The sequence below is a fragment of the Cervus elaphus genome, chromosome X (assembly GCF_910594005.1).
Source record: "Cervus elaphus chromosome X, mCerEla1.1, whole genome shotgun sequence".
In the NCBI taxonomy this organism is placed as follows: domain Eukaryota; kingdom Metazoa; phylum Chordata; class Mammalia; order Artiodactyla; family Cervidae; genus Cervus; species Cervus elaphus.
This window is the reverse complement of record NC_057848.1, coordinates 156,177,941-156,205,661: the sequence shown is the minus strand read 5'-3', so window position 1 is coordinate 156,205,661 and position 27,721 is coordinate 156,177,941. Positions and strand designations below refer to the sequence as shown.

General features: G+C 41.5%; 2 protein-coding genes across 2 annotated transcripts in view; one reads left to right on the top strand and one right to left on the bottom strand.

The window, feature by feature from the left end:
* Positions 1-2,880: 2,880 nt before the first annotated feature.
* LOC122690089 (pyruvate dehydrogenase E1 component subunit alpha, somatic form, mitochondrial) lies at positions 2,881-25,903 on the top strand. Its single transcript, XM_043897052.1, has 11 exons — positions 2,881-3,069; positions 18,019-18,078; positions 18,652-18,825; positions 19,608-19,734; positions 20,443-20,534; positions 21,358-21,450; positions 22,321-22,476; positions 22,690-22,761; positions 23,572-23,639; positions 24,796-24,904; positions 25,324-25,903. The coding sequence occupies exons 1-11, from the start codon at positions 3,013-3,015 to the stop codon at positions 25,486-25,488; spliced, it is 1,173 nt and encodes a 390-aa protein (XP_043752987.1). The 5' UTR covers positions 2,881-3,012; the 3' UTR covers positions 25,489-25,903.
* A 390-nt stretch (positions 25,904-26,293) lies between these two features.
* The window catches only part of MAP3K15 (mitogen-activated protein kinase kinase kinase 15), a 138,915-nt gene continuing 137,487 nt past the window's right edge, over positions 26,294-27,721 (bottom strand). Inside the window, exons 27-29 of the mRNA XM_043896895.1 lie at positions 27,573-27,673; positions 27,418-27,494; positions 26,294-26,807 (exon numbers count right to left, since the gene is read on the bottom strand). Of these exons, the coding sequence (XP_043752830.1) occupies positions 26,720-26,807; positions 27,418-27,494; positions 27,573-27,673 (266 nt within the window). The 3' untranslated portion in view covers positions 26,294-26,719. The remainder of the gene's footprint in view (positions 26,808-27,417; positions 27,495-27,572; positions 27,674-27,721) is intronic.

Sequence of the window (27,721 nt, the reverse complement as noted above, 5' to 3'; positions counted from 1 at the left end):
GTGTCTCCCATTCTAATAAATTTTATTCTTCTTTCATTCTGTCTCATGTCTGGAAATTCTTTTCCAACCTGTGCCACGACAATGAGGAGGTTGAAAAGCTGAAAGCTGAGTCAAATAGTTCTAAGGCTTTAGGATCTATGATGATATCTGTGCACAAAAACAGACTATCATAGAGACAGTCCCTTCTTCTTAGGGGCAGTTTGAGCCCTCATTAAAGCTATGGGTAAAACTTTAAACCAACTCTCTTGTGTTTCATGAGTTAGCTTACACAGGTGTCTTTTAATAATGTCATTAGCCTTTTTGACTTTTTTCTGAAGACTGGGGTCTCCAGGAACAGTGTGATATTCTATTCCTAGAGCTTTTGACACCCCTTGAGTTACAGCAGCTTTAAAGATGGAGCCATTGTCACTCTGAACTTAAGATCCCACTTACATCATGAGAAGTCAGTATAGTAAAATTTTGCCCATTAGTAAATTTATGAGCTTTAGGCATTAGCAAAATAGTAACAATTACCCTTATACAATGTGGTCATAGCCTTTTTTAAGTAACAACTCTGATCCTGTGGGCAAGCTCAAAGTTGGAGCCTGTAAGAGAGCAGTTTGAAGAGCCTTAAAAGCTTTTTGAGTCTCTGGGGACCAAACCAGCTTGTTGGTTTGGGCCTACTGAGTCTCAGTTATAAGTTTATATAAAAGCTGGGCAAGATCCCCATAACCCAGAATCCAAATGCGGCAATAGCCTGTAATGCCCAAGAATCCTCTCAATTGTCTTAGTCATATTTGGCTCATTTAGGCATTTCAGACAATAAAGTGTAAGGATTAGACACTTATTATTCATATATCTTGAACAAGTCTCCATTTATCATTTGACTTTATTACACCCAAAATAGGAGTGTTGTAGGGACTGTTACAGGGAATTAATAGCCCCTGATCCTTTAAATTCTCAATGATGGGTTTTAACCCTTCCTTAACACCTAGGCTTTAATGGATACTGCTTTTGATGTGAAAACAGGTGAGGGTCTTTGAGCTTGATAAAGACAGGAACAGCATTGTGTGCTCAACCCACAGTTTTTTCATCAGCCCACACTTTAAGATTTACATTCTTTTTCAATTAATGGGAGAGAAAGAGCAGGTTCCATATTCATGAAAACAGAGGCCTGGACCTTGCTCAGTATATCCCCCCGCCCCCAGAAGTGGTGAGGGAGACTCTGGCACGATTAGAAACTCGAGAAAACAGCACAGAGTCCCAGTTGTAGCTTAAAGGATGACTGACTGAAATAATGGCGTTTGGCTTGTCCAGAGAGTCCCATTACAGTAGTGGATCCAGAGGAAAGTGGACCAGGGGCTTCAGTGAGCACAGAGAAATTTGCCCCAGTGTCCAAAAGAAATCAACTGATTGGCCCTCCACAGTTATTAATACACGGGGTTCCTCAGGTGTAATTAGGATGGGAGTTTGTGTGGGGACCCCTGGGCACCTTTTGTCCCGATTGTCCTAAGAGCCTGACACCTGGGGCCTACACCTCGGAGGGCAGTCTCTTCTCCAGTGAGGGCCTTTGCAGACCAGACCTGGAGCAGGGGCAGCTTAGATGCCTGAGGGCAATCCCACTCGAGATGCCCCTCCTTTCCACAGTAATAACAAACCCATCTCTTTTCACCTGGGTCCCTCTGGGCATTTTTCTCAGGCTGTTTCAGAGCAGGTCTAACAGCCATTGTTGGGGCTTCAGTCTTTCGCCCGAATGGTTTCGAGTCACTTAGTTATTGTTGTTTTTATCAGAGGCTCAGTCACACATCTGGTAATGCAAGAAACAATCATGTCATCAAATAGGCAGGATATGAACAGTATAGCTAGTGAGATCAGTAAGGTCTTAAGCAAGTATTTAAGGTGAGAACTTCCGTTAGGTGTGACTCCATATCTCCTCAGGTCCTGTGACTTGGTCTGTTCTGTACCAGTCCCTATCTTTTTTTTTTTTTTTTTCCAATCCCTATCTTTAAAGGAAATGATATTGGCATTGTACATGAATTTCACCAAAGATGTATGTATATCCAGGGTGCGTGGTGGGTCATGGTGATCCCTTGCAGGATTGAGAGATTCATGTTCTCTCTTAAGGAGTTTCCATGACTGGCACTAGAAGATCTGATCATTCTAGTTGAGCAGGTGTTTTTGCCATTGAGTCAGATCAGTGCATAGGGCAGATGCACAGTGCACACAAGAGAGAAAAATTGTTGAAAGTTTTCTTGTCTTACTTTAAAATACGAATTTAGTTTATCAGAGCCTCGCTCAGACAGACCCGGAAGACTTTTACAACTATTATTCGATTTCCTAAAGACAGTTTCGCAGCAGAACCATCTACAGAAACCAGATGTTTTGTCTTTTGACTCTTACCCAGCTATTAATCTTAGAAAGTATGGTTAGATGGCATCATCAACTCAGTGGACATGAATCCGAGCTAACTAGGAGAGACTGAAAGACAGGGGAGCCTGGCTTGCTGCAGTCCTGAGTTAGAAAAGAGTAGGAGACTTAGCGACAAGGCCATTAATCTTCATCATTGCGTGTGTTGAGCGAAGGCTGTTAAGTTGCAGCACCAGCAGGGTTGGATGCCCAGTAAGATTCGCTTTGCACGGTATCCATCGTGCGTGGCTTAAGCTGGATACGAAAACTAGTTCCCACCCCCCGCCACTCCTCAGCCTGAAAGTGTGGCCTCACTTTCCCACGCAGGCGCCCTGAGGTCTACGGCGCCTCACCCGTCAGCGGCGTGGTGACACAAGTATCGCTCAGTCGTGGCCTGTGGCTCTGACACCCAATGGCCGGCCGCCGTTCCCTCGGGTGGGCGGGGCACACCCTGGAAACCGTCCTGGTTGGCTTGAGGCCGGGCGCGGCGCATGACGTCTCTCCGTCGCGTCGCGCCGCCGTTAAGTGGAAGTGTCCGCTCAGGGCACCTGAAGGAGACTTGGAGACACCTGCGCTGCACTCCTCGGCTCGTTGGAGGTTCGCAGCTGCAGCCACTGCCTGCGCTCCATGAGGAAGATGCTCGCCGCCGTCTCTCGCGTGTTGTCGGGCGTCGCCCAGAAGCCGGTGAGGCGGCGTGAACGACTCGGGGTGGGCGCGAGACTGGAGGACGGCAGAGGGCAGGGCGCGTGGGCTCCGTGGGCCGGGCCTCGTGCAGCCGCGGGCCTTTGTTCCGTTTCCACGTCTTGCGCTGTACTCCTGGTCGCGAGAGTAGCGATGGTTCGGCGTCTGGCGCCGACCCGGGGGAGGGGGCGTTTTACAAGCTCCGCGTGGCGGCTAGCCGCGGCTGCCGCTGTCGGGCTAGTTGAATCGCCCCGGAAGGGCGCGTTCGCTTACTACAGTCAGAAAAGGAGGCACTTGGGCTTCCTCGAGTGTACAGTTGACTGCCTCTTCCCGGCCCACTCATTTACAAACTTCGTAACTTTGTTTCTCTTGACCGGGAATCCGGAGACTGAGTGGCCCCGTTCAGTCAGAAGTTTCACCATTTGCTTATCCTGTGATCTTGGGCAAGAGTTTTTTGGTTTTGTCCTTTCTGAAACATGTCGGTGCTCAGTTTCCTTATCTCTGAATGAAACGGGATTGAGAGTACTTACCCCGTGGGGTGGCTGTGAGGCTTAAACGAGTGACAAGTATGCAGACCTGTCCCTTTAGCGCTTGTTACATAGTAGTTGGTGTCTGTTACATATTGTTACTGAGTGCCCAGTTTGGTGTACACCTGTTGATCACCAGTGCTGGTCTCTGGAGGATTCACGCAGGGTTAGTGTCCGCAGAAACACGCCTCCTACCGTTTCGTCTTCCTCAACCTTGAGCTTTTCTTGGCAGTCAGTTCAGGAGCCCTCAAGCGGAACCCAGAGTGAGACGCTCTGTCCCTTACACACCTGCTCTTAGGGTAAAAGTAGCTGGAAGAAACGGCCGTGGTGCTTGGGAGGGTGAGGTTAGAGGTTATTTGTGGCTCCGGGGTTTAGATATGCCTAGACTAAGCTTGGAGCACTTTGACCTCTAGGCACTGGGGGTAGTGTTACTTGGTATAACTTCAGCCAAGACTTGGAATTCTGGCTCTAGTAACTCTCCCAAGACTTTGGCAACTCTGCTTGGTATGGGAAGGGAGTTTGAAAAGGTAGAAAGGGTACCCCTCTAGGAATGCTATTGACTGACAGATACAAAGCTTGTAATGGATTACTCCTTAGTAGCATGTAAGTTGAAGGACAGCCAGGTTCCACTGTTCTTTATTTCTCCCTGTACACATGACATACCCAACATTTATTGAGCTCTTCGTGTGTGCCTTGGCTAGTTAATGTCCATAGCATCAATTTTTAGTTGAATGTAGGTAACAGAAACGTGTTTTCAACATGATAGAGGTATATGTTATACATGTATTTTGTATATAACATAATGCAGACCTAGTCCTGTATTACATTTAAAGGATTACATTAAAGAAGAAAAACTTTGATTGAATCGATGATTTTCTACAGGAAAAGAAAATTCGTGAGTTTTCAAATTACTGTCACCTCTGTGTCCCTAAAAGCAGAGAGAAGTCATTGTTGAAAATCAGAGCCTCATTCCCTCAACTGTCCGAAGTACTCTTGGTTGGGTTTTTGTTTTCTGGCAATATGTTGGCATGAAAAGCAAATGGCACTTCATCTTCACCTCAATAAAAACTTTGGCCTTTTCAAAAATCATATAATACAGCTTAAATCAAACAAATCCAATCTGGCTTACAATGATCTGCTAACGGGATAAAACAAGAATGGAGTATAACTTTATTTAGTCAGAAATTCTAATTGAGAGAAAAGATTATTATGGCAGAATTTGATTACTGTGCAGAGCATTTCTATCTCTTTTATTTAAGTAAAAATAATTTTTTTAACTTTTTTGTTGAGGATGAGAGACAGTGAAGGAGTTATGGTTCTTTGAGCTGCCCTTCTTTTTGGCTGTTTTGCATGGTTTTTTTTTTTTTTTTTTGGTTGCCTGCCCTTGTGCTGTTAAGTATACTAAGGCCCAGGTACAAATATTTTAAGAATTCTCTATTAACCCTGGATTGTGGGTGAGCTGAAATTTTGTTTAATAGCTCCCACTCCCTGCAACAAAGCAAGTCAGCTAACCAGCATTTCTGTAAACGGTAGTAATCATGAAAGGTTCCCAGAGTGCTCAGTGCATTTTGGGCTCTTGGGTCCAGTGTGCTTATTCATCTGTCAGGTTTCAGATGTGTTACCACAGGCTACTTAGAGAGTTCAGTGTTTGGTTTAAAATCATCACAGACATTCTGTTTTTAACCTATTCCTTTTAATGCTAAAAATATCATTGTTAGGTGAAGGAAAAAACACTTAAAACTCGTAGGTCATGGACTAGACATGTTTCTTGTTCCATGAACCGGTGTGGCAGATTCCTAGTATTCTGGGTTTAACACTTAAGTCAGCACATCGGATGTGAGTCCTATGAAGACAGACGACAGCCGGCTTGTTACTCAAGCATAAGTGACTCAAACACATTTAAGGAACTTATTGTTTAACAAAATGATTGTGTGAAGTAGTAGTAATTTAATAAACAAAGTAGTAATTTAATTCATTGCCTCCTTTCAGCCAATCCACCAGAACTTTCAGAAACTGAATGCTTGCACCTGCTACAGAAAGTTGAGTCTTAATTAACCTCCAACTAATAAAAATAAATGAAATAAATAAATAAATAAAATAAAATGAAAGCAGAGAGTCCAGTGTAACTGAAGTTACTTAAGATGCTTAAGTACCTGTGATTTCATCTTCGAATGAGGTTGAGTTTTCAGAGTGCTTATTTCAGTGTTGTGCTAATTTCTGCTGTACAGCAAATTGACTAAGTTACATACATATATACATTCTTTTAAAATATTCTTTTCTAGTATGATTTATCCCAGGAGATTGAGTATTGTCCCCTGTGCTATCAAGTAGGACCTTGTTGTTTATCCAGTCTAAATGTCTTAGTTTGCATTTACTAATCTCAGACTTGCCAATCCATCTCTCTCCCTCCCCCTTGGCAATCACACGTCTGTTCTCTGTATCTGTGAGTTTATTTCTGTTTTGCAGATAGGTTCATTTGTGTGATATTTTAGATTGCACATATAAATGCAATCATATGGTGTTTGTCTCTCTTTTTGTGACTTACTTCACTTCGATCATCTCTCGTTGCATCCATGTTGCTGCAAGTGGCGTTATTTTGTTCTTTTTTATGGCTGAGTAGTATTCTGCTCTATGTATGTACCACATCTGTATCCATTCATCTGTTGATGAACATTTAAATTGATTCCATGACTTGGCTCTTGCTATGAACATAGGAGTGCATGAATCTTTTTGAATTATAATTTTTCCAGGTATATGCCCAGGAGTAGGATTGCTAGATCATATGAAAGTGAAAGTTGCTCAGTTGTGTCTGACTGTTTGCAACCGCATGGACTATACAGTTCATGGAATTCTCCAGGCCAGAATACTGGAGTGGGTAGCTGTTACCTTCTCCAGGGTATCTTTCCAACCCAGGGATCGAAATCAGGTCTCCCGCATTGCCGGTGGATTCTTACTGCTGAGCCACCAGGAGGCTAGATCATATAGTTCTATTTTTACTTTTCGGAGGAACCTCCATGTTTTCCACAGTGGCTGCATCAGCTCACATTCCCATCAACAGTGTAGGGGAGTTCTCTTGTCTCTACACCCTCTCCAGCATTTGTAGATTTTTTAGTGATGGCCATTCTGACCGGTGTGAGGTGGTACTTCGTTGTACCTTATTGTTTTGATTTGCATGTCTCTAATGAGTGATGTTGAGCATCTTTTCATGTGCCTACTGTATGTCTTCCCTGGAGAAATGTCTATTAAGGTCTTTTGCCTGCTTTTCAGTTGGGTTGTTTTTTTGTTGTTGTATGAGCTGTTTGTATCTGTTGGAAATGAAGCCCTTGTTGGTCGCGTCATTTGCAAATGCTTTCTCCCATCCCTTTGGTCTTTTTTATGGTCTCCTTTGCTGTGTAAAAGCTTGTAAGTGTGAATAGGTACCATTTGTTTATTTTTGTTTTTGTTTCTATTGCCTTGGGATAGAGACCTAAGAAAACATGGGTATGATTTATGTTAGAATGTTTTACAATTTATGTCAGAATGTTTGACCTATGCCTTCTTTCCGGAGTTTTATGTTGTCATGTGTTATGTTTAAGCCTCTCTCTCTTTTTAAGTTTTAATTTATTTAGTTTTGGCTGTGCTAGGTCTTCATTGCTATGCCTGGGCTTTCTCTAGTTGCTGTGAGTGGGGGCCAGTCTGGTTGCAGTTCACATGCTTCTCGTCACGATGGCTTCTCTTGTTGAGGAACACAGGCCATAAGATGTGTGGGCTTCAGTGCTCAGTAGCACAGCCTCAGTAGCTGTGATGCACGGGCTTAGTTGCCCCACAGCGTGTGGAATCTTCCCAGACAGACCTGGGTTGAATCTGTGTCCCCTGCCATGGCAGGTGGATTCTTAACCACTGGACCACCAAGGAAGCCCATGTTTAAGTCCTTTAAGACATTTTGACTTTATTTTTATGCATTGTGTGAGGGTGTGTTCTAATTTCATCGATTTGCATGCAGCTGTCCAACTTTTCCAGCACCACTTGCTGAAGAGACTGTTTTGGTCCCATTTTATATTCTTGCCTCCTTTGTCAAAGATGAGTCGACCATAGGTGTGTTGGTCTCTTTCTGGGTTCTCTGTTCTCTTCCATTGATCTGTATGTCTGTTTTTGTGCCAGTACTACACTGTTTTGATTACTATAGCTGGGAGAGTTAAATGTCCTGCTTTGGTCCCCCCCTTGCTCGCTTAGGATTGCTTTGGTAATGCTGGGTCTTTAATGGTTCCATATAAAATTTTGGATTCGTCATTCTAGTTCTGTGAAAAATTTCATAGGTAATTTGATAGACTTTTGCAGTAGGTTGCTTTTTGTTGTATGGCCAGTTTAGTAATAGTAATTCCTCCATTTCAGGGGCATGGGATATTCTTTCATTTCTTTGAATAATCTTTGGTTCCCTTTATTAGTGTTTTGTAGTGGTCAGTGTATCTTTCACCTCCTTGGTCAGGTTTTGTGTTCAGTTGCTTAGTTGTGTCCGACTCTTTGAGACCCCATGGACTGCAGCATGCCAGGCTTCCCTGTCCTTCACTACCTCCTGGAGTTTGCTCAGACTCATGTCCATTGAGTCAATGATGCCATCCAACCATCTCATGCCCTTCTCCTCCTGCCCTCGGTCTTTGCCAGCATCAGGGTGTTTTCCAGGGAGTCGGCTCTTCACATCAGGGGGCCAAAGTATTGGAGCTTCAGCTGGAAGCTTCAGTCCTTCCAATGAATATTTAGGGTTGATTTCCTTTAGGATTGACTGATTTGATCTCCTTGCTGTCCAAGGGACTCTCAGGAGTCTTCTCCAGCCTCCTAGTTTGAAAGCATCAGTTCTTCAGCACTCAGCCTTCATGGTCCAACTCTCACATCCATACGTGACTACTGGAAAACCATAGCTTTGACTATATGGAACGTTGTTGGCAAAGTAATGTCTCTACTTTTTAATACACTGTCTAGGTTTGTCATTGCTTTTCTTCCAAGGAGCAGCGTCTTTTAATCTCGACTGCAGTTACCATCCACAGTGATTTTGGAGCCCAAGCATATAAAATCTGTAACAACTTCCATTGTTTCCCTATCTATTTGCTATGAGGTGATGGGACCGGATGCCATGATCTTAGTTTTTTGAATCTTGAGTTTTAAGCCAACTTTTTCACTCTCCTCTTTCACCTTCATCAAGAGGCTTAAAGTTCCTTTTCCCTTTCTGCCATTGAGGTGGTGTCATCTGCATATCCCAGGTTGTTGATATGTCTCCCTTGTGATTCATCCAGCTGGGCATTTTGCATGATGTACTTTGCATCTAAGTTAAATAAGTAGGGTAACAATATAGAGTCTTGGCTCCCAGTTTTAAACCAGTTCGTTGTTCCATGTTCAAGTCTAACTGTTGCTTCTTGACCTCTTGACATACAGAGTTCTCAGGAGGCAGGTAAGGTGGTCTGGTATTCCCATCTCTTAAGAATTTTCCACAGTTTGTTGTGATCCACACAGTCAAAGGCTTTAGCGTAGTCAATGAAGCAGAAGAAGATGTTTATTTGAAATTTCCTTGGTTTCTCTATGTTCCAACAAATGTTGGCAATTTGATCTCTGGTTCCTTTGCCTTTTCTGAATCCAGCTTGTACATCTGGAAGTTTCTTGGTTCACTTACTGTTGAAGCCTAACCTGAAGGATTTTGAGAATTACCTTGCTAGCATGTGAAATGAGTGCTATTGTGAGGTAGTTTGAACCTTCTTTGGCATTGCCCCTGTTTGGGATTGGAATGACATCTGACCTTTTTCAGTCATGTGGCCACTGCTGAGTTTTCCAAATTTGCTGGCATATTGAGTGCAGCATTTTCACAGCATTATTTTTGAGGATTTGAAATAGTTCAGCTGGAATTCTATCACCATCACTAGTTTTGTTCATAGTGATGCTTCTTAAGGCCCACTTGACTTTGCATTCCAGGATGTCTGGCATTAGGTGAGTGCTCACACCATCATGGTTATCTGGGTCATAAAGATCTTTTTTGTACAGCTCTTCTGTGTATTCTTGCCACCTCTTCTTAATATCTTCTGCTTCTGTTCAGTTCATGCCATTTCTGTCCTTTATTGTGTCTTTGCATGAAATGTTCCCTTGGTATGTCTGATTTTCTTGAGGAGATGTCTAATCTTTCCCATTCTATTTTCCTCTATTTATATGTGTTGTTCACTTAAGGCTTTCTTATCTCTCCTTGCTATTCTTTGGAATTTTGCATTCAGATGGGTATAACTTTCCTTTTCTCTTTTGCCTTTCGCTTCAGTCCTTTTGTCAGCTGTTCGTAAGCCCTCCTCAGACAACCATTTTGCCTTTTTGTATTTCTTTTTCTTGAGTATGGTTTTGATCACCGCCTTCTGTACAGTGTGTTTTTTTTTTTTAATTTATTTTTTTATTAGTTGGAGGCTAATTACTTCACAACATTTCAGTGGGTTTTGTCATACATTGATATGAATCAGCCATAGAGTTACATGATCCCTCCCCCACCTCCCTCTCCACCCGATTCCTCTGGGTCTTCCCAGTGCAGTGTTAAGAACCTCCATCCATAGCTCTTCAGGCACACTGTCTATCAAATCTAATCCGTTGAATGTCTTTGTCACTTCCACTGTATAATTATAAGGGATTTGATTTAGGTCATACCTGAATGGTCTAGTGGTTTTCCCTACTTTCTTCAATTTAAGTCAGAATTTTGCAATAAGGAGTTCATGATCTGAGCCACAGTCAGCTCCTGGTCTTGTTTTTGCTGCCTGTATAGAGCTTCTCCATCTTTGGCTGCAAAGAATATAATCAATCTGATTTCGGTATTGACCATCTGGTGATGTCCATGGGTAGAGTCATCTCGTATTGCTGGAAGAGGTTGTTTGCTGTGACCAGTGTGTTCTCTTGGCAAAACTCTGTTAGCCTTTACCCTGCTTCATTTTGTACTCCAAAGCCAAGCTTGCCTGTTACTCCTGGTATCTCTTGACTTCCTACTTTTGCATTCCATTCTCCTATGATAAAAAGGACATCTTTGTGTGTGTGTGTGTGTGTGTGTGTGTGTGTGTGTGTGTGTGTTAGTTCTAGAAAGTCTTGTAGGTCTTCATAGGTTTATTCCTTGGAATTTTAGTTTTTAAGAGATACTGTTATTTATTTTTACATTCTCTTTCTGATATTTCATTTTTAGTGTAAAGAAATGGAACAGATTTCTGCATGTTAGTCTTGTATCTGCCTACCTTGCTGAATTTGGTTGTCACTTTTCTTAGTTTTTGTGTGGAGTCCTCAGAGTTTTCTATATATAGCAGCATGTCATTTGCATATAATGATCATTTTATCTCTTCCCTTTCAATTTGGATACCTTTTATTTCTTGTTCTTGTTTGATTGCTATGGTTAGAACTTCCAATACTACATTGAAGAGAAGTGGTGCTAGTGACCATCCTTGTCTTGTTCCAGATTTTAGCAGGAAGACTTTCAACTTTTCACCATTCAGTGTTAATATTGGCTATTAATAAATAGCTTTTACTATTTTGAAATATGTTCCCTGTATATCCACTTTGTAAGAGTTTTTATCATGAATGGATGTTGAATTTTTAAAAAGTTGTTTAATTGGTGGAAAATTGCTTTATAGTGTGTTGGTTTCTGCTGTACGAAAGCGTGAATCAGTCATATATCTATCCCTTCCCTCCCTCCCCTCCTCCCATCCCACCCCTTTAGGTCATCATAGAGTGCCAGGCTAGGCTCCCCCATGTTATTTACGATTTCCCTCTATTTTACACATGGTTGTGTATATACTTCAATGCTCCTTTCTGAAATTTGTCCCACCTTCACCTTCCCCCACTGTGTCCACAAGTCCGTTCTCTACCAGGTTCATCAGTACCATTTTTCTAGATGTCATATATATGGAGTAATATACGATACTTGTTTTTGCTTTCTGACTTATTACTTCACTCTGTATAAGAGGCTCTGGGGGGGGGTTGAATTTTGTTGGATGCTTTCTCTGCATCTATTGAGATGATCACATGGTTTCTGACTTTTATTAATGTGGTGTATTACATTGATTGCATATGGTGAACCATCCTTATGAATCTGGGATTCACCACTTGTGATGGTGTATGATTTTTTTTATGTGTTGTTGGATTTGGTTTGCTAATAAGTTGAGAATTTTGGTGTCTATATTCATCAGAGATACTGGCCTGTAATTTTCTTTTTTGATGATATCTTTGTATGGTTTTGGTATCAGGGTGATGGTGGCTTCCTAGAATGTGCTTGGAGGTGTTCCTTCCTCTTCAGTCTTTTGGAAGAGTTTGAGAAAATTCCCAAGTTTCTCAATTTTTTGTGTGTCTGGCAGAAGTTTTATTACATTGAAAAAGAACAGAGAAAGTTTCTGACAGAGACACATAGACATCAGAAGAGGGGACAGAGAGTGCCCCTTCTTGATAGTCTTAGCAAGGCCTTATATACTTTTACCAGACCCACTCCCACAACATACATCGTAAATTAACAAGATTAGAACTAACTATAGAAAGGTCTTACCAGCCCCACTCCCACATAAGATAAGATTAGTATGTGTCTCTTGTTTTGAGGTGGGTCTCTTGTAGACAGCATATATAGGGGTCTTGTTTTTGTATCCATTCAGCCAATCTTTGTCTTTTGGTTGGGGCATTCAACCCATTTACATTTAAGGTAATTATTGATAGGTGTGGTCCCGTTGCCATTTACTTTGTTGTTTTGGGTTCACGTTTATACAACCTTTCTGCATTTCCTGTCTAGAGAAGATCCTTTAGCATTTGTTGAAGAGCTGGTTTGGTAGTGCTGAATTCTCTCAGCTTTTGCTTATCTGTAAAGCTTTTGAGTTCTCCTTCATATCTGAATGAGATCCTTGCTGGATACAGTAATCTAGGTTGTAGGTTATTCTCTTTCATTACTTTCAGGACGTCCTGCCATTCCCTTCTGGCCTGGAGGGTTTCTATTGATAGATCAGCTGTTATCCTTATGGGAATCCCTTTGTGTGTTATTTGTTGTTTTTCCCTTGCTGCTTTTAATATTTGTTCTTTGTGTTTGATCTTTGTTAGTTTGATTAATATGTGTCTTGGGGTGTTTCGCCTTGGGTTTATCCTGTTTGGAACTCTCTGGGTTTCTTGGACTTGGGTGGCTATTTCCTTCCCCATTTTAGGGAAGTTTTCAGCTATTATCTCCTCGAGTATTTTCTCATGGCCTTTCTTTTTGTCTTCTTCTTCTGGAACTCCTATGATTCGAATGTTGGGGCGTTTCACATTGTCCCAGAGGTCCCTGAGGTTGTCCTCATTTCTTTTGATCCTTTTTTCTTTTTTCCTCTCTGCTTCATTTATTTCCACCATTTTATCTTCTATCTCACTTATCCTATCTTCTGCCTCCGTTATTCTACTCTTGGTTCCCTCCAAAGTGTTTTTGATCTCATTCATTGCATTATTCATTTTTAATTGACTCTTTTTTATTTCTTCTAGGTCTTTATTAAACAATTCTTGTATCTTTTCAATCTTTGTTTCCAAGCTATTTATCTGTAACTCCATTTTGTTTTCAAGATTTTGGATCATTTTTATTATCATTATTCTAAATTCTTTTTCAGGTAGATTCCCTATCTCCTCCTCTTTTGTTTGACTTGGTGGGCATTTTTCTTGTTCCTTTACCTCCACGAACCTATGGACACCTTATCTTTGACAAAGGAGACAAGGATATACAATGGAAAAAAGACAACCTCTTTAACAAGTGGTGCTGGGAAAACTGGTCAACCACTTGTAAAAGAATGAAACTAGAACACTTTCTAACACCATACACAAAAATAAACTCAAAATGGATTAAAGATCTAAATGTAAGACCAGAAACTATAAAACTCCTAGAGGAGAACATAGGCAAAACACTCTCTGACATAAATCACAGCAAGATCCTCTATGACCCACCTCCCAGAATATTGGAAATAAAAGCAAAACTAAACAAATGGGATCTAATGAAACTTAAAAGCTTTTGCACTACAAAGGAAACTATAAGTAAGGTGAAAAGACAGCCGTCAGATTGGGAGAAAATAATAGCAAATGAAGAAACAGACAAAGGATTAATCTCAAAAATATACAAGCAACTCCTGAAGCTCAATTCCAGAAAAATAAATGACCCAATCAAAAAATGGGCCAAAGAACTAAACAGACATTTCTCCAAAGAAGACATACAGATGGCTAACAAACACATGAAAAGGTGCTCAACATCACTCATTATTAGAGAAATGCAAATCAAAACCACAATGAGGTACCATTACACGCCAGTCAGGATGGCTGCTATCCAAAAGACTACAAGCAATAAATGCTGGAGAGGGTGTGGAGAAAAGGGAACCCTCTTACACTGTTGGTGGGAATGCAAACTAGTACAGCCACTATGGAAAACAGTGTGGAGATTCCTTAAAAAACTGGAAATAGAACTGCCATATGACCCAGCAATCCCACTTTTGGGCATACACACTGAGGAAACCAGATCTGAAAGAGACACGTGCACCCCAATGTTCATTGCAGCACTGTTTATAATAGCCAGGACATGGAAGCAACCTAGATGCCCATCAGCAGATGAATGGATAAGGAAGCTGTGGTACATATACACCATGGAATATTACTCAGCTGTCAAAAAGAATTCATTTGAATCAGTCCTAATGAGATGGATGAAACTGGAGCCCATTATACAGAGTGAAGTAAGCCAGAAAGATAAAGAACATTACAGCATACTAACACATATATATGGAATTTAGAAAGATGGTAATGATAACCCTATATGCAAAACAGAAAAAGAGACACAGAAATACAGAACAGACTTTTGAACTCTGTGGGAGAATGTGAGGGTGGGATGTTTCAAAAGAACAGCATGTATACTATCTATGGTGAAACAGATCACCAGCCCAGGTGGGATGCATGAGACAAGTGCTCGGGCCTGGTGCACTGGGAAGACCCAGAGGAGTCGGGTGAAGAGGGAGGTGGGAGGGGGGATCGGGATGGGGAATAAGTGTAAATCTATGGCTGATTCATATCAATGTATGACAAAACCCACTGAAATGTTGTGAAGTAATTAGCCTCCAACTAATAAAAAAATTAAAAAAAAAAAAAAAAGATTAGTAGAAAGTTCCTGTTACAAGGAGAAACATATTCTTGAGCAAGATACATTGTTATTATATGAAACATGTCCTTGAGCAAGATACATCTTGTTATATAATCATTAGTACCGCATCTTACATCTTAAAGAAAAAAAACACCCTTGAGCAAGATGTGTTGTTTTGTTTTGTAATCATTAGCTCTGGGCTGAAAGAAAGTTAGTCTTCAAGATTATTGTCATAACAACTCAGAGTTTAAGAAAAATGTCTTATGTGACTAAGTAAGTGAAGTGGCTCAGTCTTGTCTGACTCATGCGACCCATGGACTGTAGCCTACCAGGCTCCTCAGTCCCTGGGATTTTCCAGGCAAGAGTACTGGAGTGGGTTGCCATTTCCTTCTCCAGAGGATCTTCCCCACCCAGGGATCGAACCTGGGTTTCCTGTGTTGTAGGCAGACACTTTACCGTCTGAGCCACCAGGGAAGTCTCTTATGTGACTAAGACAAAGCAATGTAGAAAAAATGGTTTGTTCTTTTCTCCTCCTTGAAAGCCCTGGACCCCTTCCTCCTTGAGGGCCCTAGACTCCTTATCAACCTACCTAAGAATTAGCTCTCTCATTCCCCCCTTTTTCTTTTAGGAGAATTATGTTGCCAAGGGAAAGGGGTGGCATTCTCATTTCATAACTTCTTCGAGCTGGTAAGGGAGGCAGACAGACCCTAAATTGTTGAGGCAACATATTCTCCTAATGCTCATATTGAGGGTTTCTGATCCAGGGGCCCCAAGTAATAGTTGGAGGAGGCTGTAGAAATTGTAGGGGTATGAACAATTATTTGTAACCTAAAAGCTTTCAGACAGCTAGAAACAAACCCCGTTATACAGTTACAGATGTAAGGCAAAATAGTCATTAAACCAAGTTAAAACATAGTAAAAATTAAAAGTCACATTATGTCCATAGTTAAGGTACAATGTGTTATACCAGTCCATCTTAGGATTGTTAAATGTCATCAGATCAAGAAGGGGTATCACATATGATTGTTGTTGGTGAAGGTATTTGCGGAGTTGAACAAAGTCCTTTCCTTGAAGCAGAGGAACCCACCATGTGAATCCTTTCACTGATGAGGAGGTTGAAAAGCTGAAAGTTTGTCTTGAAAATCCCAGACAAGCCCCCAAGTTGATTGCTTATGGTGAACAGTGTGTCAGATTAGTGATCTCCAAAGAAGATTTAGCTTCAGGATTAGGGACCAGGCTTGATTATTCAGAGCTTTTGTGTGGCAGAAGTTCTATTACAGTGAAAAAGGAGAAAGCTTCTGACATAGACATCAGAAGGGGACAGAGAGTCCCCCCCCCCCCCCCCGGCAAGTTTCTCAATTTTTTTTCCACTTATTCTTAGGTATTTTAATGAACTGTCTTTACCCCCAACTTGTCTGAAACATTTATTTCTAGCATTTTCACTTCTAGCAATTTCATTGTCTTTATTGACTTTATTGGATTGTGGTATACTGATGGATATAGAGATAAGTAAGTAATAGCTTTCTGCCTTCTGGCTTGTACACTTAGCAGATCAACCTTATCCCTTCTCACCAAGATCAAGTCCAGTGTTACAGGTTGGATGGTAAGAGGACACTGTGAACATATCACAAGTGCTTTTGTGGGATCTGAAGAATGTGCTTCAATTCTGCATGAGAAGTGTTTGTTTACATATATGTCATGTGGCAGAATGTGGCTAAAATAGTACTAACTGATTAAATATTTGTGATCTAACCTGGACCTTAGCCATCACATAGAGTACTTTTTCTGTGAGCAGAGTGAAAGAGTGAAAAGGAAACATTTCTCCCAGCTTGCCCCTGCCCTCAAGCATTGACAGCCCCTTGAACATCAAGAAGGGACCACTGGGACTTCTCTTGCAGTGGTGTGGGCTTGAGGAGTTAGCTCACGGGGGTGAGGTAACAGACCTTGGAGCCAGATTTACTAGGTTTGTACCCCAGCCCCAACATTTAAGTGCTCTATGGCTTTGGGCAACTCAGGTCAGTTCAGCCGCTCAGTCATGTCCAACTCTTTGCAACCCCATGGACAGCAGCACACCAGGTCTCCCTGTCCATCACAACTCCCGGAGTTTACTCAGACTCATGTCTAAGAGAAAGTTTCAGTGAAAACTCATTGCATGTCCCACCCCTCAACTCAGATGCCCTTCTAAACCTCAGACCTATGTAGCAATGGGAATTGAGGTTAAAACACAGATGCCACTAATGTGCATACCAAATGACATAAGTCAATGACACCAGCTCCGAGACCTGTTTTGAGCCCAAGTAGTGGTCCAAGTCGCACATAGGTCACATTGCTTGATCTAGCAAGAGCTCAACCTCAGAACAAGGCATTTCTGACACAATTTCACCCAGTGAAAAAACAGGTGGCTAACCTGTTTTTTTCCCTAGTAATAAATGAGGATCATTTATTATTTAAAAAGGGGGGTGGGGTTACTGTTTAGAGAACATCTTCCTTCTGGTGCTTCAGGAGGAGCCTCTGTCTGTTCAAATCATAAAACATCCTTCAGATCTTTTGTATTCTTAAGTCAGAAAATGCTGAGTATCTTTTCTTTTCTCTTGTACCTTTCTTGCTAAAAGGGCTTCTGTGGTCGCTCAGTCAGTAAAGAATCTGCCTGGGTTTGATCCCTGGGTTGGGAAGATCCCCTGGGGAAGGGAAAGGCTACTCACTCCAGTATTCTGGCCTGGAGAATTCCATGAACAGAGGAGTCTGGCAGGCTACGGCCCGTGGGGTTGCAAAGAGTCTGATACAACTGAGCGATTTTCACTTTTCTCACTGAGGTGTTTATCTAATGCTTTGAGTAGTTTAAAATATTTTTCTTATAGTACTGTTTTATACAGAAGTGATTTTCCTGAGACAGGAATTGAAACATGGGTTTATGTGAAGGACAGTTCTGAAAGTAAAGCTTTAGGTTGCCCAATATATCTAGTTATGACTAAGAATAGCATAAATAAACACATCCCACAGATCATCTAGTCTCTTCAAGTTCTCCATTAGCCTCATTATATTTTCACTAATTTCTTTGAAAACAAAGTGACAAACTCGATGGGTCTGGGTTTTGCGCCCTTTCTCTCTCTGCTGCTCGCCTTCAGATGTGGGTACAGTCGTGTCTCCTTGGCCAAAGCATTTTGGAAGAAAGGGTCCTGACACCGTGACCAGCATGGAAGATAAAGCCCATGAATGTGTCAGGCTCTCGAGTTCTGGGGCTCTGTCCTGATGGTCGATTAGTGAGAATAATAACTCAAAAAACAACCAGACAGTGAAAAGTACTCATATACTTGTGTGTTTTGATCTTTCAAGGCAAGCAGAGTGCTGGTGGCATCCCGTCATTTTGCAAATGATGCTACTTTCGAAATTAAGGTAAGAGGTGTTTTGCTTTCTGTTGAAATTTTTTCCACAGGTAGACGTTGATGTGTAGTTTTACCTTTGTGATAGAGCATTTTGATAATCATGCTTTTTCACCATCTCATTCCAAGTGTTCTAGAATCAAAGATGCAGAGGAGTTCAGCAAAAATTAGAATTTACTCCTTTTGTCTAGCAGTTTGTTGGTAGTTTGGAGCAGGAGCTCAAGCTAAAAAAAATTAAAGACCTACTCTAAGATTTAAAATGTAATTTGGTAAAAAGTTTGAATAAGAAGATTCTTAGAATGATTCTTTGAAAGTTTGTCCTTGAACCTATAACTCAGTTGACCTAGAGGTTTTCAATGAAAGTCATTAAATATTTCCTTCTTCCAAAACCCCATTTCATTGCACAGTGAGTTATAAGAAGGAATCAGAAGCAATGTGCAGCCTTTCTGATATGCTTCTCTGCTGGTGTTCAAGTTAAAAAACAGTAAAGACTGTAAATATTTAACTATTTTGAGTTACAGCTTAGAATGGGTTGGCAATATTTACACTGTAGTGACTGAGGAGTAATTGTCTGATTTCATTTCAGAAATGTGATCTTCACCGGCTGGAAGAGGGCCCTCCTGTTACTACAGTGCTTACCAGGGAGGACGGGCTCAAATACTACAGGATGATGCAGACCGTTCGCCGAATGGAGTTAAAAGCAGATCAGCTGTATAAACAGAAAATTATTCGTGGTTTCTGTCACTTGTGTGATGGTCAGGTGAGTGGTAGTTTTATAAGAAAGCTATGTTACTTTGGAATTTAAGTATAGTATGTGTTTTTTGGCTGTTACCCTACATTACTTGTCTGAAGGATTTGAGGCTGGTATTTTAGAACAAAAATGAAACTGCGGAGACCTGCTAGGATGGTTCTGCTAAAGAATTTAGTCATGTATCACACTGCTGATTTCCTATTCCACTATGGCATTACAATCACCTGCACTGGATATACTTTTGGAGAAAAGGGTTTTTGGTTTTTTGTTTGTTTGTTTTGTGGGTTTTGGACAAGGTTTACAAAACCAAATGCCTACCAGGGACCAATTAGGTAGAATAAATGAGTGAAGGCTGCCAGTTATATGAAGAGTTGAGAATGGTGACAGGAATTGGTGGTGAACTGGAACAGACAGGTCCCACCTGCAGGATAAGTCATAATGATACCAGCCAGTTGGTGCCATGTGAAAATACAGGGCTAATGTTTCCTATTGTTTGTCTTCAAGAGAAGACAGAAGTCTCCATTTTCATGTGAAATTCCACCAATATTTTGATGTAGACATCTGATGCAGGATTTTCTCAAGTCGCCGTACAGGCTTAAAAGAAACAGCATATCTGTGGATTGCCAGTTTATGGCTGTGGCTTGGCCTTTACCCTTTTTTCTGGTGAAAAAGGAGCTACTTGTCGTGGTTATGAATGCGTTCTAGGCCAAGTGTTTCATAATAGTCAAGGAAGCCTGTTAACTAGAAATGTGTACTGTATTGACTCACTGATGCTTCTTCCTTGAATGCAGGAAGCTTGTTGTGTAGGCCTGGAGGCTGGCATCAACCCCACAGACCATCTGATCACAGCCTACCGGGCTCATGGCTTTACCTTTACCCGTGGACTCTCTGTTCGGGAGATTCTCGCAGAGCTTACAGGTTTGCTATTAACTTACAAAAACGGGGAATTGAGTGAATTAAGTTTTCAAATCTCCAAGAAAAGATGCTGTTTATAAGATAACATTAAAACTTTTTAAAAATTAAAACCTTTTTGATTTTTTTTTAAAAAAAAGCTGAGAAACCAGGAAAAAAATAACCTCTCCCTTTGGGTGCTCTGGTACCTCTATCATATTTTTGAGTAAACTGACCATTTTTGACCATCTGGCCTCTTGGGTAAAAAGGTCAGCTCCATAAAATCAGAGTAGTGTTTATCACTCAAGCATGCCAACAGAAATCTAGTAGCCAGAGAAAGTAAATTGAGTATAAGTATTTCATTGTGTAGAAATGAAATTGTAGAAGTCTTCTTATTGTACCTTTGTCCCCCTTGACTTGTACACCAATGTAGGAGAAATTGGAAGATGTTTTTAGTGGGCAAAAAAAAAAAAAAAACGTCTAGAATACCACATTAACATCTAAAGAAAACTTGGTGATTTGAGAGCTGGAAAGATTTATGGGACTGGTCTAACCTTCCTTATAAAAGGGCCAGGAGACAAGGAGGACTCTATATTTACTTTGAAGGACATGTGGTTATATAGTCAAGTTGGTCTCTTGATTTCTCACGGTCAAGCCGGCACAAATACTCGCGGTGTGGTTTTGTTTTCTATGTTTGGTGTTTGATATGTCACGTTTGTGTGCTGCCATGTATAGGACGAAGAGGTGGTTGTGCTAAAGGAAAAGGAGGATCGATGCATATGTACGCCAAGAATTTCTACGGAGGCAATGGCATCGTGGGAGCTCAGGTAGCTGAGGACTGGGATTGCATCATTTCCTGGGTTGGGCCCTAGCCCACATCTTTGCAATATTTTGTACCCCGGAGGATGTCTCTCTGAAGTACTTGGGGGGCATGATGTGTTTTAAACGACCTGTTGCTTTCATACTCTATTATTGGGCCATTTAACAGAATTGGACAATGATTTAAAGATTTTCCTTTCTAGGTATTTGCTGTCTTACAAGTAAGCAAGAGCCTCTAGCAGTGGCGCCCCGCCTCTGTCTTTGAGTTGCTATTAGTACCTAGCCGCGTGGCCACACCTCCTGGCCACAGCCCTCTCCCTGCTGCGGTGAACGGCACCGGAGAGGTGGAGCTCAGGGTCTTAAGGGCCTAGTGCGAAGCTGAAGCCAGCTTCTGTGGTGGTGCCGTTCTCTTCGTTCTCGTCAGTTAGTAAATAATGAACAAGTAGAGCTATAAAATCATATCTAGATTGTTAAGTTTATTTTCTAATATATTAAGGTTTTAGCATCTGGGGTTTTGTTGTTTGAGGTATTTTTTTTAACCCTTGGTTTGCTGGGTGGGTGCTTTTAGGATTGATAGTTGAAACTTTCAATGTAGAAATGTTATTGCTTAATGGTTGAAATAGAATACAATAATACAATAGCAGTTACTTGTGTTACTTTGCCAGTTTACAATTTTGGGGGTGGGGTAAGCAGAGATAGGGTTGGGTAGGGAAGAGTTTGTAGGGACCATGTCATTTCTATCTCATGTTCTGGTCAGGAGCTAACGTTCATAGCATTATTTCTTCCCTCATGGATTTCTGTGGTTCCTTTCTTGCTTGTCCTCAATATTAGGTGCCCCTGGGAGCTGGGATTGCTCTAGCCTGTAAGTATAATGGAAAAGACGAGGTCTGTTTGACTTTGTATGGTGATGGCGCTGCTAATCAGGTGAGTAAGTGCCTCTTAACTTCGCAGTCGTGTCCAAAGTGTTGAATATTCATAGTTCAGTTTGTGGCCAAGCAGTGTATCAATTACTGGTTGAAACGGCCATTTATATGGTAGGCTAAAATTTGGTTTTGTGGCCACATTAAAGATTTACATCTTGGCACTGTCAGTGATTTGTATGGGTGTACTCTTAAGAGGATGCACACCTTTGTTCTATGTCAGTGCTCCACAGACTCTGTGGTGAAGGACTGGTTTACATTGTAACCCTTTGCAAACCAACTCCTAAACCAGTACTGTGATGTGCAGACTCATTCTCTTGAATGCCAAGGCATTTTCAGACTCCTCTCATAGTTTTTGAGCCCTGACTCTTCCTACTCTTTGTCATGGTCTGAGTAATCACCGGTCTGTGGCCGACATGCTGTGAGGCCTTGCTCTGGATGCTGATTCTCAGACACTGGTTATCCAGAGGGTCTCATAGGATTTATAATTGAGCATAAACCCCAAAAACTAGGTAGCTGCAGTACATTTCTACATGTTGGTCTTTTCCAGTGTACTCTATACTACTGTGTCAGCCCCATAGAAGAAAGTAGAAGTATTTGATTTGTCACTTCCTTAGGTGCAAAAAGAGATGAGTTTGCTGCAACACACACACACACACACACACACACACACACACACTTCTTTGCCTCAGAATCTGGGTTGTAGGTGAGGCATTTCATCTTTTATGAGAGCTTTCTCTTGCTGGGTAGAGCAGTGGCTTTTGGGGATGATGAAGTTGAGAGAAAAACAGCACAGTGAAACCACTTGAACTTTTTATTTGTACTTCCAGGACAGCACAATAAAACCACTTGAACTTTTTATTTGTACTTCCAGGGTCAGATATTCGAAGCTTACAATATGGCAGCTTTGTGGAAATTGCCTTGTATTTTCATCTGTGAGAATAACCGCTATGGGATGGGAACATCTGTGGAGAGAGCAGCAGCCAGCACTGATTACTACAAGAGAGGCGACTTTATTCCTGGGCTGAGGGTAAGGACACCTGTGGTAGAGCTGGGGCGGCACTCTTGGCCCGATGGCTCACATCAAAGGAAGCGTTCTATTTTCTTAGTGGATGAACAGGTCATAGGAAAAGAAAACTATTTTAGGCAGTTGGAGTTAAGCTCTCCCCTTTTTATCTTTGAACTTCTATGAAGTATAGTTGATTTACAATGTTGTGTTGAAATCTTTCCTACTTATTGGCAGGTAGATGGAATGGATATCCTGTGTGTCCGGGAGGCCACAAAATTTGCAGCTGCCTATTGTAGATCTGGAAAGGTAAGATTTTTTTTGGCCTCTAAGCTAGAGATTTCTAATGGCATTTATGTGTCTTAAAGTTGGAAGAAGTGCCTCCTGTGTCCATTGTGGCAATTTAGGGGTAGCTGCTAATTGAGGTGTATAAGATAGAAGCAGGATCCACTTGAGTCAGTCGGGTCCCTTTATAAATAACATGGTCTTGGTAGCTCACATCCTAGGAAACATTCCATGTTTCCCCCATTTGGGGTAAATCTTTTCTTCCAGTGTTCCCTCAGCATTCTGCCTGTCTTTGTTGTGACAATCTATTTTGCCTTTTGGTTCATTATGTGCCTCCACACCCCCCCACCACACCTTAATGATAAGCCCCTTGAGTGAAGAGATTAGGGACTCCCACAGTGCCCAGCACAGAACTGTGCTTAGATAACAGGCATTCAGTATAAGTTTGTTTTCTATAGATTAATGTTTAAATTATGTAGTCTTATTGTTTTAGTCCTAAGGATCTTGACCTTTCCAGTTACAGCAGTGGAGGGAGAAGGGAACAGTGAGATTGGCCTAAAAAGAGGCTTACCTGCTATTTGAACTGGTGGGAGGATATTCTCCCTAAATCACTGTTCCACAACCCAGAAAGCAGCCCCTAAGATAATAAGTCCCTCCTAAAACTAGGGAGGATGAAAGATGCTGTAAATAGGTATTAGAAATGAGAAGAGATAACTGAATCAGTCAACTTAGAAGAAATTGTTGCCAACTCAGATCTGATCAGAGTAGTTGATAGAGTGTATATTTGAGGCTATGCCCATTGTCTCACCTAACCTCCACTGGGTTCTGTTTTAGGGGCCTATACTGATGGAGCTGCAGACTTACCGTTACCATGGACACAGCATGAGCGATCCTGGAGTGAGGTAGGGTAAAGGAAAAACAGTGTGTGGTGTCCAAAGTAGATGGGCTTAGAGTGATTCTACTTACATGAAAAAGCAAGAACATTTCAAAATGTACTTTTGAATCCAGACACCAGTTGGCTTCATGTACTGATTTAGTAGTTTAGCCTGAGCCTGAAAACAGTGCTTTATAATAAGTTGGTTCCAATCTAGAAAGCATTCTGGAAACTTCTACACTATGTATTGTGTACATGTTAACATGAGTACCAATAAAAAGCAATTGTAGGAAGGAATTGTGACGAATTGTTACCTAAAGCAGGTCTGATGGTAACAGTAGTATACTTGGGGGCATATACCTTTTGTAGGCATTGCCTCAGATGCTCCCAGGGCATATCCCTCCATTTGAAAATGTTCTTCTGGCTGGTATGGTGCAAGACCAAGTAGCAGAAGGGATATCCCATGTGTTGAAATAGATGAGTCAAAAAAAAAAAAATAGTGACAAAAGTCCTAACTCCAGCATGAAATGCTGCAGTCCTGGAGTGTGGCATAATTAAAGAGTAGATTTAGATAAAGTAAGCCGTAAGAAGTCTTTAAGAGTGTAGGCTGAAGGTCTAAGGGAAAATGTTATAAAGAACGACTTTTATGGGAAAAAGCACTCTGTGTAATTCTGCTGTTTAAAAAACAATGGGAGAGCCTTTGCTTTTAGTATTATTTCAGATAATGTAGGACAAGGATCAACTATACATTCAAGAATTGGAAAACCTCCTCTCCAGGTTTTTGCCAGCCATGCTGCTCTGGGGTCTTAAAGGAGAAAGGAAAGGCACACTTTTTTCCGGGTTAGCATTCTCCCACCTCCAAGGTTACAGCTATCACCCCAGAAAACCATCTCCCCTGGCTTCACCCACTTAGAGCCTCCATCACTATCTTCATGCCCTACATCTGGATTAAAGAAGCAGACAGCACCTGGGCTCCTGTTGTCAGAATGCCAGAGAAGCCCAGAGAATTGCCACTGTAGAGTTTAGACAGAGCAGCTCTTACAGAATGTTAGGATGCGTTCTTGTATTTTGAAGTATAATTCTGCCCTTCCTACGGAGATCTAAGTATTGATGTGATGCTGTGTTTCAGAGACCATCTGCTCTACTGGAACTGTTCTTACTTGTCACTCTGGTTCCCTCCCCAGTTACCGGACCCGAGAAGAGATTCAGGAAGTTAGAAGTAAGAGTGACCCTATCATGCTCCTCAAGGACAGGATGGTGAACAGCAATCTCGCCAGTGTTGAAGAATTAAAGGTACACACACTTACTCAAAGGGTTTTCACAGTTGTCTGTCTCAAATTTTGAGCAGTTTTTCTCTACACAAAAAGCTGCCACTCTTAGGTGAACTCGGTAAGTAAAAGGGAAAGTACACACTGTATTCTCACAGGGCATTCCTCAGTCATATTGATGAAGCTTTTATTTTTTTTTTTTTTGATGAAGCTTTTAAACTCCAATAGCACACTTCTTTCCTGTAAATACATTTGAGGTTTTTAAATGTTCCCTCGTCTGGGTGTATATTTCTGTCTCTACTTCAGAGTATTTCTTTCTAGATCGTTATTTTTACCATAATAGCACCTTAAGTACACTTCTAGTACTAGTAGAAGAGTTGAACTACTTGGTACCTAAGAGGTGTATCTTCAAACAAATCTCTTGAACTGTAATCTGGTTTTTAGGAAATTGATGTGGAAGTGAGAAAAGAAATTGAGGATGCTGCTCAGTTCGCTACTGCTGATCCGGAACCGCCTTTGGAAGAGCTCGGCTATCACATCTACTGCAACGACCCACCTTTTGAAGTCCGGGGTGCAAACCAGTGGATCAAGTTTAAGTCCATCAGTTAAGGCGAGATACACACACCTTCAGGGAGTTCTTTGGCGGCAAGTGTAAGGAATGCTTTGTGTTCTCAACTTTGTCAAGGAGGAAAACCCATAGAGAGAAGGCGTGTAGATTGGGATAGTGTTTGCATGTGGTTTGTACGGTGTTGCATTAAAAGAGGTGATCGCACACATAAGGTTATTTTAGTTCTATAGGTCTAAAATAGGTAATAGTTTGCTTAACCCTCCAAATTATTTCTTTAAAATAGTTCTATTTGATTTAGTTGTATACTAGTTTTAACACATACTTTAGTTACTAAGGGCTTCCCTTGCGGTTCAGCTGGTAAAGAATCTGCCTGCAATGTAGGAGACCCCGGTTTGATTCCTGGGTCGGGAAGATCCCCTGGAGAAAGGAAAGGCTACCCACTCCAGTATTCTTGGGCTTCCCTTGTGGCTCAGCTGGTAAAGAATCCGCCTGCAATGCAGGAGACCTGGGTTCAATCCCTGGGTTGGGAAGATCCCTTGGGGAAAGGAAAGGCTACCCACTCCAGTATTCTGGCCTGGAGAATTCCATGGACTGTATAGTCCATGGGCTCACAAAGAGTTGGACACAAGTGAGCAACTTTCATTGTAACTCAGTTTCCAAAAGGAAAAACGATTCCTTGTATGTCTGTCCAACTCTGCCACCACCTTGTGGGGGGATCAGTGTCCTGTCCCTCGCAGTGCCCAGCAGCTCACCTAGTGTACCCTAATGTGCACACACACCCCTGTTAGTGTGCACGTCGGTGCTGAAGCCTGTTCACACTGTTCTCCTTAGTAAAACATGATTATTTATTATAACTTGGCAGGGGTGGAAGGACAATTCCATGTTTAAATATAACTACTTCATTTCAAAGGCCAAATAAGTTAGTTTTCTCCATTTATACATTCAATATAAATATGAAGCTATTTTCTTAACAGTTTCTATTTACATTCATATCAAACATTATTAAATACAAGGCAGAGTCTTATTGATTTTATCTTTTTCTAATTTTAAGTGCAATTCCAGTTAATGTATGGAATGTATAATTGAAACAGTGATTCCCAGCCTTTTTGTTAAACATTTTTCCATAATTCTTTAGAACTTCAAGTTCTTAAATCTGTTCAATGAACAGTGGTGTTTTCCTTGTGGAATCACAGCAAGATTGGTGTGTATGTAACAGAAGCTTTAACAAAGATGTCAGCTCTGGCTTCCCTCTATCCCCCATGTGGCTGATTATTAAGCCTCATCTTGGGTTGCTGGGGCCCCCTGAGCCCGTCTTCTGTACTGGGAGACAGCAGTCCAGAGCCTGCAGAGAAGGCCACCGCTACGAACAAACAGAAGTCTTCCTTAGAGTGAGTCATAAGAAAAGATAACTTCAAAGCAGTACCACACAATACTTCTTTAGGAGCCCTTATGGCAAAAGCTATATAGTATGTACTTCTAGGCTTGTCTAGTTTTGCTGGCTAGTCTTAAAAATGCAGTCTCTAACTTAAAAACTAAAATAGGGATATGTTCCCTTCACATATGGAAATGAAATTTCTACCCCAGCACAAGTGGGATGTGGCCTTAGAGGTATGTACAGGAGTGCCAGGGCATCTGTGCTAAGTAGGCTATTAAAGATGACCAGTGGAGGAGAATGAAAGGGTTTGCGTGTAGCCTGCTGTCAACTCCTGTCTTTCCTCATTCCACTCCCAGCCTGGCAGTCTGTTTGTTGACTTTGCCTACTGGGCCTTTAGCTTCTGCTCCCTCTCAGCTTTTCCCCAACTTTACCCGTGGAAACTCCAGATTTTGGAATGAGGTTGGGTAGTTTTTGTTTTCTAAGGGAAAGGGGGAAAGTAACCAGCACTTTGTTTTCTACTGCTTTTATGTAAAAGCCTAACCACACCAAAAAAAGCCGTTTTCTGTTACACAAAATGTTTTGAGGCTATTCTTACCGTAGTCTAAGGTACCTTAGGTCTTCCTTAGTGATATCATTAAGAATATCAGACAGTGTGTAACCCTCTTCAAGAATCTGAAACAAAGATCACATACATCAAGAGCTAAGCAGCTTTGTAATAACAGCCTAGGAATGGTTTGGTTCTCAGCTTACCTTTTCAATTGTTCTTGTATCCGCTCCTTGCAGTTGCAACCAATCAACAAGCTCTTTATCTGTTCGCTGCTCATGAGACCCAGGAGGGGACACTGAGTTCTCTGTAATGATTAGAAATGTGTTATGTTGTATACTAATGTGTAACAGTA

Bases quoted from the DNA above. Each gene is read 5' to 3' on its own strand.
- LOC122690089 (XM_043897052.1), top strand. From the start codon at position 3,013: ATGAGGAAGATGCTCGCCGCCGTCTCTCGCGTGTTGTCGGGCGTCGCC. The intron at 22,477-22,689 runs GTAAGGACACCT...ACTTATTGGCAG, and splicing joins ACTTTATTCCTGGGCTGAGG to GTAGATGGAATGGATATCCT. The intron at 22,762-23,571 runs GTAAGATTTTTT...GTTCTGTTTTAG, and splicing joins CCTATTGTAGATCTGGAAAG to GGGCCTATACTGATGGAGCT.